This window comes from Chiloscyllium plagiosum, unplaced genomic scaffold (genome assembly GCF_037043375.1).
Source record: "Chiloscyllium plagiosum isolate Xiang-an unplaced genomic scaffold, Cpla_swu_hap1 HiC_scaffold_1, whole genome shotgun sequence".
Classification (NCBI taxonomy): domain Eukaryota; kingdom Metazoa; phylum Chordata; class Chondrichthyes; order Orectolobiformes; family Hemiscylliidae; genus Chiloscyllium; species Chiloscyllium plagiosum.
The window spans coordinates 103522977-103537701 of NW_028270139.1; the positions used below are offsets into that span (position 1 = coordinate 103522977).

At 38.3% G+C, this 14725-nt stretch overlaps 1 protein-coding gene across 2 annotated transcripts in view; it reads right to left on the reverse strand.

Moving 5' to 3' along the window:
- The window catches only part of epg5 (ectopic P-granules autophagy protein 5 homolog (C. elegans)), a 147892-nt gene that overhangs the window by 87381 nt on the left and 45786 nt on the right, over window positions 1-14725 (reverse strand). For both annotated transcript variants that reach the window (XM_043687752.2, XM_087989528.1), the window contains exons 12-14: window positions 12540-12694; window positions 7614-7754; window positions 5244-5408 (exon numbers count right to left, since the gene is read on the reverse strand). In XM_043687752.2, the coding sequence (XP_043543687.2) occupies window positions 5244-5408; window positions 7614-7754; window positions 12540-12694 (461 nt within the window). The remainder of the gene's footprint in view (window positions 1-5243; window positions 5409-7613; window positions 7755-12539; window positions 12695-14725) is intronic.

Here is a 14725-nt window from a genome sequence, read left to right on the forward strand (position 1 = left end):
GGAGGCAGTTTAGAACTAGATTGATTCCAGAGATGAGGGGTTTGTCATATGAAAAGAGATTGAAGTATTTAGGCCTATACTCTGTAGAATTCAGAAGAATGAGGGGTGATCAAACTGAGTTATTCAAGATGATAAAAGGTGTGGATGAAATAGACGAGGAGTGGATGCTTCCTCTTGTGGGGCATTCTAGGATGAGAGGTCAGAGTCTTAGGATAAGGGGTTGCAAATTTAAACAGAGTTGAGGAGAAACTACTTTTTCCAAAGGGTTGTGAATTTGTGGAATTTGCCATTCCAAAGTATGCTAGATGCTGGATCAGCGAGTAGATTTAAGGAGGTGGTGACAGATTTTTAATTGATATGGGTTATGGGGAGAAGGCAGAAAAATGGGGGTGAGGAGCATATTAGCCATGGTTGAATTGCTGAACCGACTTGATGGGCCAAATGGCCTAATTCTGCTCCTCTATCTTCTGAACTTATGAAACTCTGGAGTTTAGGAGGATGCTTTGTTATGTAGGGCAATCTAGAATGAGATGTCATAGTCTTAGGATAAGGGAGTTTTAAAACAGAGATGAGAAGAAATTACTTTGATGCTGGAACAGGAGTAAATTTGAGGAGGAGATAGACTTTTACTTCGTAATGGGTTGAAGGGTTATGAATGGTGGGCAGGAGAGTGGATTTGAGGCTGAATTGAGATCAGCCACGATTGTATCAAATGGTGGAGCAGGCTGAACTGCTGAACCCTGCTTCTAGTTCTCATATTCTAATGTTAATGCTCCTTTTCTTAGTATATAAGTAGTATAGAAGTAGCTGAGGGTAATTCATTAGATGCAATTTGCTTGAGTTTTTCATCTAGAAAAATAGTATTAGGGCTCATGGAATAGGAAACAAAATAGAGTAGATATTTAAGAATTGTTGCGTGGAGTCCAAGGAGATAGGGGAAGTGCTAAATGAATATTTTTCGTCAGTATTCACACTTGAAAAAGACAATGTTGTTGAGGAGAATACTGAGACACAGGTTACTAGATTAGACAGGATTGAGGTTCACAAGGAGGTGGTGTTAGCAATTCTGGGAAGTACGAAAATAGATAAGTCTCCTGGGCCGGGTGGAATTTATCCTAGGATTCTTTGGGATGCCAGGGAGGAGATTGTAGAGCCTTTGGCTTTGAGCTTTGTGTCGTCATTGTGTACACAAATAGTGCCAGAAAACTGGGGGATAGCAAATGTTGCCCCCTTGTTCAAGGAGGCAAGTAGAGACAACTCTGGTAATTACAGACTTACTTCAGGTGTGGGTTAAGTATTGGAAAAGGTTATGAGATAGGATTTATAATCATCTAGAAAGGAATAAGTTATTTAGGGATAGTCAACACAGTTTTGTGAAGGGTAGGTCGTGCCTCACAAACCTTATTGAGTTCTTTGAGATGGTGACCAAACAGGTGGATGAGGTAAAGTGGCTAATGTGGTGTATAGAGATTTCAGTAAGGCATTAGATAAGGTTCTCCACAGTAGGTTATTGTACAAAATATGAAGGCATGGGATTGTGGATGATTTAGTGATTTGGATTAGAAATTGGCTAGCTGAAAGAAGACAGAGGGTGGTGGTTGATGGGAAATGTTCATCCTTGAGTTCAGTTCCTAGTGGTGTACCGCAAAGATCTGTTTTGGGCCACTGTTGTTTGTCATTTTCACAAATGACCTGGATGAGAATATAGAAGGATGGATTAGTAAATCTGTGAATGACACTAAGGTCGGTGGAGTTGTCGATAGTGCTGAATGATGTTGGAGGTTACAGAGGGACATAGATAAGCTGCAGAGCTGTGCTGAGAGGTTGCATATGAAGTTTAATGCAGAAAGGTGAGAGATGATTCACTTTGGAAGCAGCAACAGGAATAAAAACTACTGGGCCAATGGTGAGATTCTTGGTAGTGTAGATAAGCAGAGAGATCTCGGTGTCCATGTACATAGATCCCTGAATACTGCCACCCAGGTTGATAGGGTTGTTAAGAAGGCATATGGTGTGTTTACTTTTATTGGTAGAGGGATTGAGTTTCGAAATCACGAGGTCATGCTGCAGCTGTACAAAATTCTGGTGCGGCTACACTCGGAGTATTGCTTACAATTCTAGTCACCGCATAATAGGAAGGATATGGAAGCTTTGGAAAGGGTTCAGAGGAGATTTACTAGGATGTATGGAGGGAAGGCCATACGAGGAAAGGCTGAGGGACCTGAGGCTATTTTCATTAGAGAGAAGAAGGTTGAGAGGTGAATTAATTCAGACGTATAAGATAATCAGAGGGTTAGATAGGACGGACAGTGACAGCCTTTTTCCTTGGATGGTGATGGCTAGCACAAAGGGATATCACTTTAAATTGAGGGACAGATGTCAGAGGTAGTATCGTTACTCAGAGAGTAGTAGGGTCATGGAATGCACTGCCTGCAATAGTAGTAGGCTCACCAACTTTAAGGGCATTTAAATGGTCATTGGATAAACATATGGATGAAAATGGAATAGTGTTGGATAGGTAGGGTCCAGATTTCCCTACCACCTAGAAGGATAAGGGCAGCAGATCCATGAGAGCACCATCACTTGCAAGTTCCCTTCCAGGACTTCTGCCCACACCTGCTGCTCATCTTATGACTAGAGTGTCTTATGTCGAGAGTGTTATGCTCCTAGGAGTGACGATAACCAACAATCTGTCCTGGTCCTCCCATGTAGATGCGATAGTCAAAAACGCAGAACAATACCTCTTCTTCCTCAGGAGGCTTAGGAAATTCAGCACGTCCATAAGGACTTTCACCAACTTTTACAAACGCCCGACAGAAGACATTCTATCTGGGTGCATCACAGCAACTGCTCTGCCCAGGATCGTAAGAAACTACCGAAAGGTATCTACTCAGCCCAGACATCAAACAAGGAGAAAGTGAGGACTGCAGATGCTGAAGACCAGAGTTGAAAAGTGTGCTGCTGGAAAAGCGCAGCAGGCGTGGCATCATCCGAGGAGTAGGATTCTTTTGCACCTCGGATGCTGCCTGGCCTGCTGCGCTTTTCCAGCACCACACTTTTCAAGACCATCACACAAGCCAACCTCTCATCCGTTGACTCAATCCACACTTCTCGATGCCATGGACAGACAGCCAACACCATCAAAGTTAAAAATCACACAACACCAGGTTATAGTCCAACAGGTTGATCAACCACCTGACGAAGGAACAGCGCTCCAAAATCTAGTGCTTCCAAATAAACCTGTTGGACTATAACCTGTTGTTGTGTGAATTTTAACTTTGTACATCCAGTCCAACACCGGCACCTCCAAATCATAACATCATCAAAGACCCCCTCCCACCCGGTTATACTTTCTTCCAACTTCTTCAGTCAGGCAGAAGATACAGAAGCTTAATTCCCTGTGACCTGCCTGTACTGCATGTAAAACAAAAATTTCACTGTACTTAGGTACATTGACAACAATAAATCAAATCACATCAAAACAACTATCTGGGAACTGGAAGATCTGGACCATTATTTTGAGGCATGTTATATGATTTTAAACATAACTGAAAATCTCATGTCAAACCTAATCTTTACTGTCTCCAAAATTGACATTTTAATCTCCCAGAACGAATCTAAAACTATTCTCCACTTTTGATGGCCTGTTTTCTCTACCCTTCTCAACAATGTGACTTCTAATCTCAGAACTGATTTTTACTCTGAGGGTACCACTTGAGATTTCTTCACTATGTTTCAAGCTAGGTCATTTTACCAGATTACTTCAAGTCCTCATGAACTCTGTCTTCAGTCAGAGCATGGTGTCTCATCCACATTCTGCAAGCCTCTGTCTGTCTCTTTCAGATTCATGCAGGCTCCCTTAGGTTTCTGAAGTTGTAACCAGATGCTACGTCAGCTTGCTTTTGGCTTTCCCCAATTATCACTTACACCAATGGCAACATGAATCATATAGGCCTTACATATAGTTAATTGGCATTTTTAACTATATTCTATACTCCCAACTCTTAGAATTAAGAGCTTAAAACACAACTGTAAAACCTGATATTCTCAACACACCCTGTGATAAGAGTAGGAAAGGATAAGAACTGCAGATGCTGGAGATCAGACTCAAAAAGTGTGGCGCTGAAAAAGCACAGAAGGCCAGGCAGCATCCGAGGAGCAGAAGAGTCAACATTCAGGGCATAAGCCCTTCATAATGAACGTGTTTGATGTTTCGGGCATAAGCCCTTCATCAACAATGTTTATGCTCGAAATGTGACTCGATGCTGCCTGACCTGCTGTGTTTTTCCAGTGCCACTATTTTTGAACCACCTGTGATACCTTTAGTATAGTAGTTTACCCATAATTATCATAATCCTCATCATCTACAAGCACCTTGCTGCGCCTTAATCTTTAAACAAACAAGACCGACAGAATGCAAAGCAGGTCACATGACTGTCTTCATTGCACCACTTTAGCAAATTAATGTTCACCCCAAAACAGACCAACTTAAAACAACTGCATCAGATTACTTACATTAAGTAATGTAACAAATATACATTAAATAATATTTAACCAATGCCAATGTACCAGAGAAAGACTTGCATTTATATAGCACTTTGCATTTCCTCTAGATGTCTGAAAGCACTTTCTAGCCAATTAAGCATTTGAAGTGCAGTCATTGTTATAAAGTAGTAAAGCATGTGCTTTTAATGGCAAGCTCAGCTATACATCTGTAAAGATGCATCCAAGTTACAACTCTAATTGATAAAGTACAGTCTAATTTGAAATTTTTCCAAACTAAATAATAGTCAGTTCTTCTATAACAAGACGGTTGTGTTCTTCTACAACCCTGCATTATAGAAAATTTGCACTTTAGAAACAGTGCTTAAAGTGTTGGTGATGTAATCGCATTGCAGCCAACAGATTTTAAAACTTTGCACTCTAAAAACAGCTTCCCCAATTCGTCAATGGCTCTACAGCAAATCTGCATTGATGAAACGTGTGTTATAACAAAATGACCTGTCATTGAACACCAAGACTCCAGACTGTGACTCATTTCAACTGTTGTTTCAGGTATTAAGAGTTATAATCCAGTTTAAACAATCTCTACTGTGGTTCTGGCTGCGTAACATGTACTAGATAATATAAAGTTACTTTAAACAAAAAAAATTCAAGATTCTCAGCATTAAGAACCAATGATAAAGTTTTGGTAAATGGTTAGCAAAATGTTACTTTTGCCCTTTGTAATTTCAATAACCTACCTGCTCATCAAGACCCCAGTTCAGTCCTTCAAGTATGATGCAAGCCAACTTGTTCTGCACAGTGGATAAACTGTAGTTCAGAAGCCACTCACGAACTATATCAATTTCAGTTGAAGTGATTTTCCATAGGTGCAGGGGAAGTTCTTTAAATAGGTATAGAGAAACCTACAACAAAAACTTTGTTGAGTTTCTTTCCTCCAAAAGAAAAAAAACGCTTCCAGTATTGTCTCTAAGACCAACATTAGATTGTAGATTTTGTAAATTCACATCTGCTTCCTTGTCTAAATTTATAATTTGTGCCCAGATTGCACAAAGCTATTAAACAATGTGCAGATCATAAAGTCTGCTTTGTTACACTTCTCCTATACTCTCAACCCCATTCTGATTGCTTCATGCTTAATCATCAAATTGCTATTATAGTTTTATAGGGTCTTAGAAATGACAATTTCATGTTGCATTTTGAATTTATTCTATTCTTGAATTTATCTCTGTGCTGAAAGCTGCAATATATTCCCAATATATATTACATAAAATAGCAATAGAAACAATATTAATAACATTTCTAAAGCAGAAATAGATATCTGTCCATTAAATGAAAAACCAAAAGAACTGCAGATGCTGTATATTAGAAAAAAAACAGAAATTGCTGGAAATGCTCAGCAGGTCTGGCAGCATCTGTGGAGAGAAATCAGAGTTAACGTTTCAGGTAGAGTGACCCTTCCTCAGAATTAATTGAGGAAGGGTCATTCGATCCAAAACATTAACTCTGATTTCTCGCCACAGATACTACCAGACTCGCTGAACTTTCCCAGCAATTTCTGTTTGTGTTTCCATCCATTAAATTTATGTTGTCATTGTAATAATAAGTTTAAAATGTTGAGATAAAATTGTTTGCAATGTATTTTGAAATACACGCACAGTGATTGCAATTGGTATCATTTTCCGCGGGCTGCTAATTTATTTTAGTAGAATAATAAACATGCTCATGGAAGGATTTTATTAACACTTCAATGATAATCTAAATACTAAACTGAAAGTATAAAATGTACAGGGGTAAAAATTTCTCAACATTTTACCTTTTGATCATTTAATTTTAAGAACAAAATGTACATATAGGTACACATATTGCCTATCTCTTTGAAATGTTAATAAGGTGCTGTGTGTTTTTAATATTGTCAGATTTCATTTCATATTTTTTGCATTTAAGTAATTTGTTCTTGCTTCAACATTAGGTCAGAAGGGATACGGAATAAAACCTTCAACAATTCTGACTCTATTAAATAACTCAAAACAACTCTTTGTACCACCAATTTTATTTCAAAATAGCATAAATATTTTTTACTCCTCATGTTAGCCTTTGTTGTGATCTGTTTATTTGGAAACCTGTGATCTGTATATCATTTTGCATGGGACCTGACTTGTTAGCAGAGGAAGCTTTCACCAGATATTAGTTTATTAAGGAGAGAATGTATAATTATTTATCATTAAATCCCAGTTCCAATATGGTTAATACACTTAAAATGTGCAGCTGAATCAATTCAAAGTCTGCATCATTGCTACCTTAGCTAGGGATCTTGTGGGACAGTGGTAATGTCCCTACCTCTGGATTAGGAGACCCAGGTTCAAATCCCATGTGGTCCAGAGGTGTGAAATAATGCTTAAAGAGGTTGATTAAGAAAAAAGCTTACCGTCTTAGCTCACCTGCAGCCTTTGTCACCCACAAACTTGATGTGTGTGCATTAGCTTGGCTGGTTTTCCACCTTCTACCCACCATAAACTTCTGAAACTGCTTATAATCTGACTCCCATCAAGTTGTATTTACTCAGCTCTCCCACACTCGATGAACTACAATGGCTCCTCGTTCAGTAATGCTATTTTACAATTATCATTTTTGTTTTCAAATCCCTTGTGCACTGTATTTCTAATTTCCAAATCTTTTTGCTCCTTCTATTCTTGCCTCTTGGATATTCCTGATCTTAAGTTCTCTACTTCAGCCATGTAGATCCTAAGTTCTCGAATTCCTTCCCTAACTTCTTTATCTTTCTAGCTTTGACTCTTACATCTTAATGATGCTTACAACTTCTTGGACCAAGGATTTGACTATTTAACCTAACATTTCATGTCAAATTTTGTATGATAACGTTTCAGTGAAGCGTCTTGGAAAATTTTACTATGGATACTATAAGTTATTTATATATTAATCGTGTTGTAACAGAAAAGGTTATACTTTCCTCTTCATAGTAAATATATTTTGTACTTCACGAGGGGTTAATAGTTCACAAAGTAAATTACATTTCTTCAACCTAAAATTAACTAATTGATTAATGATCAAAGCTTTGAAATCTTATTCAATGTTAAAACAGAACATACCATGCCAACTGTTTCAATAGTTTCTCGGACCCGATCCAGAAGTATAGAGATTATATCAGGATTAGCTGTCAAAATTGTGACCAAAAGTTCGCGGCCAACTTTGGAAAAGGTTTCTCTCGTGCAAAGACTTACAAAAGCTACCTATAAAAGACAAATACATATCACACATTTTATATATGCACAAAGAAATGTATCACCATACTGCATTACCTTAGTTGGCAACTCCAAGGTGGTGATGATACTATTTCTGTATTGCTGAATTTACAATTTTTGAAGAGAGTTTGAGCAGGCATCATAACCACGAAAAAATTACAATAAAATGCTCTCTCCTATTTGAGCACCCAATTAATCAATAAAGCACTTTTTCCTCAATGTTTACCTGCTCCAATTATGATTTTTCACACCATATCCCTTTCAATGATAAGCCTCTGGAACAGGAACTTAATTCAACCCTACTTATGGCTTATAAGCATCCTCACTGACATTTTCTACCCTCAGAAATTTGTCACAATCTTTTACCTCTTCCATGACAACATTTACTATGTGAAACTCCAAAAGAACCACCACAGACCTTTCAGTGAAGGTTGGGGTCAAACATAGCAGTATCATCACATCAATCCTTTTCTTTATCTTCCTTGCTACAACATTGCCCCATACACCAGAAAATTACTCTCAGGCATGGAAATAACTGCCAGAACAGATGGGAAATTGCTCAAATTATACTGCCTTAATCCAGAAAATGAGAATTACTCTAACCTCAGTCATTGAGCATCAACCAGCAGGCGATGTTTACTCAGAAACTGATACTAGGTCATTGTTGACTCCTTCATAAAAAAACGCAAGAAAGTCATCCCACAATTCTTGCTCTCTCCCAACACTGATTGCTGGCTATTTTCCAAACCTTGGGACCCTCCTCTCAACAAAGTTAAAAGTTAATGCAAAATGATCAATTCCAGTGTGAGAGCTGTTTTCAACTGATTGAGGAAGAATATTAGAGGACCACAATCTCAAAACAGAGACAATGGCTATGGTTTACTAGTCAGCAGCGACCCTGCATTCATATATGCTTTAGAGATTTGGACAAACTACAGCAGACACCACCTTCAAAAATTATACCAACTGTGTCTTTTTAAGATTGTATAAACATCAATGTTGCCTCTCAAGTCCACATGGTCAGCATTGAGGCATTATTCACTCAAAATCACCTCTATTGGGCAAAAGATGACATATACACATAAACATACAAAAAAACCAATTGATATTTGATCCTTCAAGCCTGCCCTGTCATTTAATAAGATCATGGCTTTTCTGATTGTAACCACAAATCCACATTTTCACATATTTCTGACAGCCTTTCATCCCCTTGCTTACCAAGAATCTATCCACTTCTTGTTTAAAAATATTTGAAGTCTGTACTTATATGGCCTTTCCAAGAAAAACGTTCTCAATGCACAGAAAACCAATTCTCATCTCTGTCTTAAACTGGTGAGGCCTTCTTTTCTAATAATGACTCCGAGTTCAAAATTTTCCTGAAGAGGAAACATTCACTCCACGTCTCCCCGATCAAACCCCTCCAGATCTTAGAAGTTTCAACTAAGTCTCCTCTTACTCTTCTAAACACTGTCCTAGCCTGGTCATCCTGTTGTTGGACCGGTTATTCAGCTATTTGACACCACTCGATGCAACTCCTCTACTCAAAGCTCAGTTGGGCATATACTCCCAGCAATCCAATGGAAGGATTTTGGCAATATCCTTAAAACAGTCTTCAAGAGGGTAAACATCCCCTCCACCTTATGAGTATCCCAAGTGCATGAAGGAAAATGGAATAGGGTATGTTGATGACCTGTGGAACATAAACACTGGCACCAATCAATTAGACAGAATGGCCTACTCTTCTACTGTAAATACTTCTTGAAAAAGTTGTCTTCTACTTATTCCTTGGGATTGAGCATCACTTTTTTTCCACACAATAGAAACAGAGTGCCATATGCAGACTCTGCCTTACGCAGAGCAAATAATGGTAGGGAGTTTGGAGATATAAGTTCTTAGGAGATATGTGCACTCTCTCAGATGCCTTAGCTGCATCTCTGCTTTTTCCCAGTAAAGTTTCTTAATATCTCCTAATATCTTGACATGTATACTATTTCAACCATTTCAAAATCTTTATCAGAACATCCATTAGCCATTTCTAGAGAAAGAGAGTCCAATCGATTAAATCTTTCCCAATAAATATAACCTTTTAGTTCTGACACTATTCTTCTGCATATGTCTTGCATTATATTTAGTGCCTCCAAATCCTGCCTGTAATACATGACTAGAAATGCTCACTGTACATGTGTAGTCAAACTAAGAATCAGTACAAATTGAACAACTAGAGTGAGACAATTCAAATGCTAGATAGCAGGCTTCAATGGGACAAGAGGAGACATGAGCAGGATTGATAGGAGTGAAAGGTTGGCAGGAAAACTGTACAGTGACTGAACAATGGGTTACCTTCAAAGAGAAGATGGTTCAGGTATAGTCAAGGTACATTCCCTCAAATGGGAATGGTAGAATAAACAAAATCAGAGCTCTGTGGAAAGCAAAGGAGATTGAAATGAAGATAAAGAGGAAAATTGTGCTTATGACAAACAGGTGGAAAATAAAACTGAGAACCAAGAGGAATATCAAAGATTCAGAGGGGAGGTGAAAAAACAAATAAGAGGAGCAAAGAGGAATTATGAGAAAAGAGTGGCAGCCAACACAAGAAATGTCCCAAAGTTTCCTATGACCATATAAAGAGGACAAGGGTGAGAAGAGGAGGACTGATTAGGGACCAAAAAGATGATGTACAGCTGGAAGGTTGAAGTAGTTGTGACTGTTCTTGTTGGAGAGAAGAAAGAGATCTGACAGAAGTTTTCAAAATTGAGAGTGGCTGGATCAAGTAATAGAGAAACAATTTCTGCTTGTAAATAAATAACAGGGCATAGATTTAAATTGATCTGCAAAAGGAACTAGGGTGAAGTGAAGAAAATCTTTTTCTCTTAGCTTGTAGTTATAGAATGCACTGCTTGAACATGTGATAAGAACAGGTTCAATTGAGGTATTCAAGATAGCATTGATGATTATTTGTACATAAAGAATTTGCTAGGCATAAGGCAAAAGTAAGATGATTGGCATGAGGTAATGTTGCTCATTTAATGAGACACTGAAGGCACGATGGGCCAAATGGTCACCTACTGTCCTGTAACACATGACTCTATGAACATGACTACTGAACTTGCTAATTCTGAACTTCTAGAAATAAACCCGCTGTTTTTTGTTAATTATATTTAAAAAAAACCTGAGTTCCTACTTTTAGTTATCTCTAGTCCCTTTGATTCTCTACCCTATTTAGACATATTTTTCAGTACTGTGAAACTTTCTTGTTCACCCTACAAAAATGTATAACCTCATACAGATCTGCATGGAAGTTAATTTGTCAATTACACACTTAGCCCAAAAATTAATTGAGGTCTTCCTGCATTTTAATGTTAAAAGAATTGCTGTATCAGAGGATAAGCTAACATATATTCAATACAATCTTCCAATATCCAACAAGAAGATATCCATAAGATAAGGCAACTTCAACTCCTAGATCATATCACTTAAACTTGAATTTATTTAAGGTGAACATTTTATCTATGAAACATATTGCAATTTTAACAAAGTATATTGAATTGTTTTTATTTGTTTCAAGTAACACAGTAGAATTTCACCAGATTCACCGAACAGCAATCAGGAATTGGAATAATCTTCCTCTTTCCCCAGTTTAGGTCACAAAGGCTCAATTTGAATGGGGAGGTGATGATCTCATTATATTTTCAATAGACTATTAATCCCGAGACCCCAATAACGCTCTGGAGACCTGGGTTTGAATACTGCCATGGCAGATAGTGGAATTTGATTTCAATTATTATCTGGATTTAGGAGTCTAATGATATCCATGACATCAAACCAATAGCAGATTTTGAAGAATGGATTGTTTTTGTTTATTGCAAATAAGACAGTTGTTATTGTTGATTGTCCAAAGACAATGTCCATTGTTGATTGTCGAGGAAAAGCTCTCTGGTTCACTAATATCCCAAATACATCAAACACTTTGGGCAGGAATTTAATGCTCAATGTTGACGAGGACAAAGGTGGGCATAAAAATATATGCCACTGACTGGGACAATGATTTCCTGTCACAAGGTTGTCTTTAGGCCACTTGCCTGGAGGCAAGACAGGGAGCAGTTGGGCTCACAAATGCCAGATAGCCACTGTGAAACACTGAGAGGTAACTTAAGTATTATTGGCAAAAGGTGTCAGGTATAAGGCAGTTGCCTCAAAGTGGTTTTGGGACAACAGACCGGCACATCCAACAGGTTTGAGGCCTATCCCCCTACCAACCTTCAGATGCAACTGTAGGTTGTTCTCTGCAGTGGATCCTTAACTTCAATACCTGGGCTACAATTGTTTATTTTTGTTAAGAGTTTGAAAATTTGGAGAGAACGACTCCATCTTGAGGGTCAAGAGGCCACTCTTCATCATTATTTGGATAAGAGCACACCCTCTGACCACTAATTGGACACTTTGGGGGAAATCACAGAGTGAGAGCTTCTGATGCCAATTTAACCAAAACTACATGAAAAAAAATCTGCACTCTAAATCTAACTATTCATCTTCAATAAACTAATTGACAGTGAGAAGTACACTCAAGCATTTCACGTACTCCCACACATGATATGCACTAATTCAAGTTTGTGGAACAATAATCATTAATGACTTGCAGCCAGTGGCATTGAAAAATATTAATCATGACATTTTAAGGTGCTGAACTTTTACACAAGCTTATCGTTGTCTTTTACAGCTCAACATGAATACTACTAATCGAAGAGGGTTTCAATTTTTAAATTATTTGCGTACCTCATATATTTCTAAAGCAACTGTCTTCACAAACTCTTGATCAACATTTCCTTGCTTTGGTTGAGTCATATGTGCAAATGTGGTGAGAAGGCATATTCCTTCGGAGTTGGTAATGTTGGACAGACATTGTTCAAACATTTGTTTATGTTCAGGGTCTGAATCAAAATAGAGATAAATAATTTAATATGTTTCAAAGCAGAGCTATTAACATGTACTGTCAAATAAATTGGAAGCAATGCACCTTAAAAAAGATTTTTCACAGTGAAGTGTAAGTGGCTTGGGCCAGCAGATCCATATTTTAAAAATGCATTTCTCCTATAAATGTGCTGCTTACAAATTTAAATGCAAGTTATATCTACACCATTTTCTTGAAAGAAATAAATTAAAAGTGACAAGTTTCTTTTGAAGGGTTGGGATGCTTTATACTTTATTTCTTCTGTACATATGCTAGGAAAGGCTCATATTAATATATTTATGATCTTTACCTTACATTTTAGTTTTGTTTTTCAGAAATTTTGTCAATTGACATCATCCGCAGATACTAAGAGTCTGGGAACTGAGTCACATGTGAACCAATTCAAGTAAGGCAGCGGCTTCAAGCTGAACACAGTACTGAGGAGGAAGCAGCAAGTTTGGAATTTGGAGATAGAGGAATAAACACCTTCTGTATACAGCACTGACAGAAAAGGTAGCAAATTTAACAAGTATGGACAGCAGGGAGTGGCTTCGTTCTCTATTCAGTGCCACAAGTGGAGGCAGGAATTTAAAAGAATGCAGTGTGTAGGGTGCAATTTCCTTTTGAACATAACATTGAGAGGGGAGGCAGCAACTTAAAAAGAGCATGAAGTGCCGGAAGTGGAATCTTTCTGAACATAGCAGTGCTGAGAGAGGTGACTTTGAAAAAGCTCCAAGGTGATGCCATAGTAAATCTGTATGTTTATCAGTTGGTGAGAAGCCTCCATTTAAAAGTAAATCTAAATAACTGAAAACTAAAACAAAAGTATTCCCTGCTCTCCCTGCTGTCCATACTTGTTAAATTTGCTACCTTTTCTGTCAGTGCTGTATACAGAAGGTGTTTATTCCTCTATCTCCAAATTCCAAACTTGCTGCTTCCTCCTCAGTACTGTGTTCAGCTTGAAGCCGCTGCCTTACTTGAATTGGTTCACATGTGACTCAGTTCCCAGACTCTTAGTATCTGCGGATGATGTCAATTGACAAAATTTCTGAAAAACAAAACTAAAATGTAAGGTAAAGATCATAAATATATTAATATGAGCCTTTCCTAGCATATGTACAGAAGAAATAAAGTATAAAGCATCCCAACCCTTCAAAAGAAACTTGTCACTTTTAATTTATTTCTTTCCTTCATATATTTCAGAAAGGAACACCAGTAAAAGGGAGAAAAATTAAATCAAGTCAAAACAAAACAACATGTCAAATGGAAGGAAAATAAGTTACTAGTAAATCTTTATACTAAATTTATATTTATTCTGAAGGTGACAAATAATTTTCAGAGTTATGGGATGGCAAATCGGTGGAACAAGTGAAATGTACATCCTGCAGTATGTATTAAGTCATGGACACACTATGGGTCTCAGACAAACACACCTACAGAAAGTGTCACCACGGAAAAGCTTGCGCTCTGTGTTTCGGAGCTTGAGCTGCAGTGGAATCTCTGTGGATACGTGACTGGCACATACAGCAGATGTTTATAATGCAGGTTAAAAACATATGGGCATAGATGGAATGGGTGACTAGCAGAAAACAAGGTGGATAGTGCAAGGTCTCCTGAATCCATAGTGCATGGCAAATGGTACACTATTTGGAAACTAGTGAAGGGATAGTTCCTCAGGGGAGTGCAGCAAGGGACAAATCCATCGCATCAAAGACATCTCAACTATATTGGGGGCGGCACGGTGGCACAGTGGTTAGCACTGCTGCCTCACAGCGCCAGAGACCCGGGTTCAATTCCCGCCTCAGGCGACTGACTGTGTGGAGTTTGCACGTTCTCCCCGTGTCTGCGTGGGTTTCCTCCGGGTGCTCCGGTTTCCTCCCACAGTCCAAAGATGTGCAGGGTCAGGTGAATTGGCCATGCTAAATTGCCCGGAGTGTTAGATAAGGGGTAAATGTAGGGGTATGAGTGGGTTGTGCTTCGGCGGGGCGGTGTGGACTTGTTGGGCCGAAGG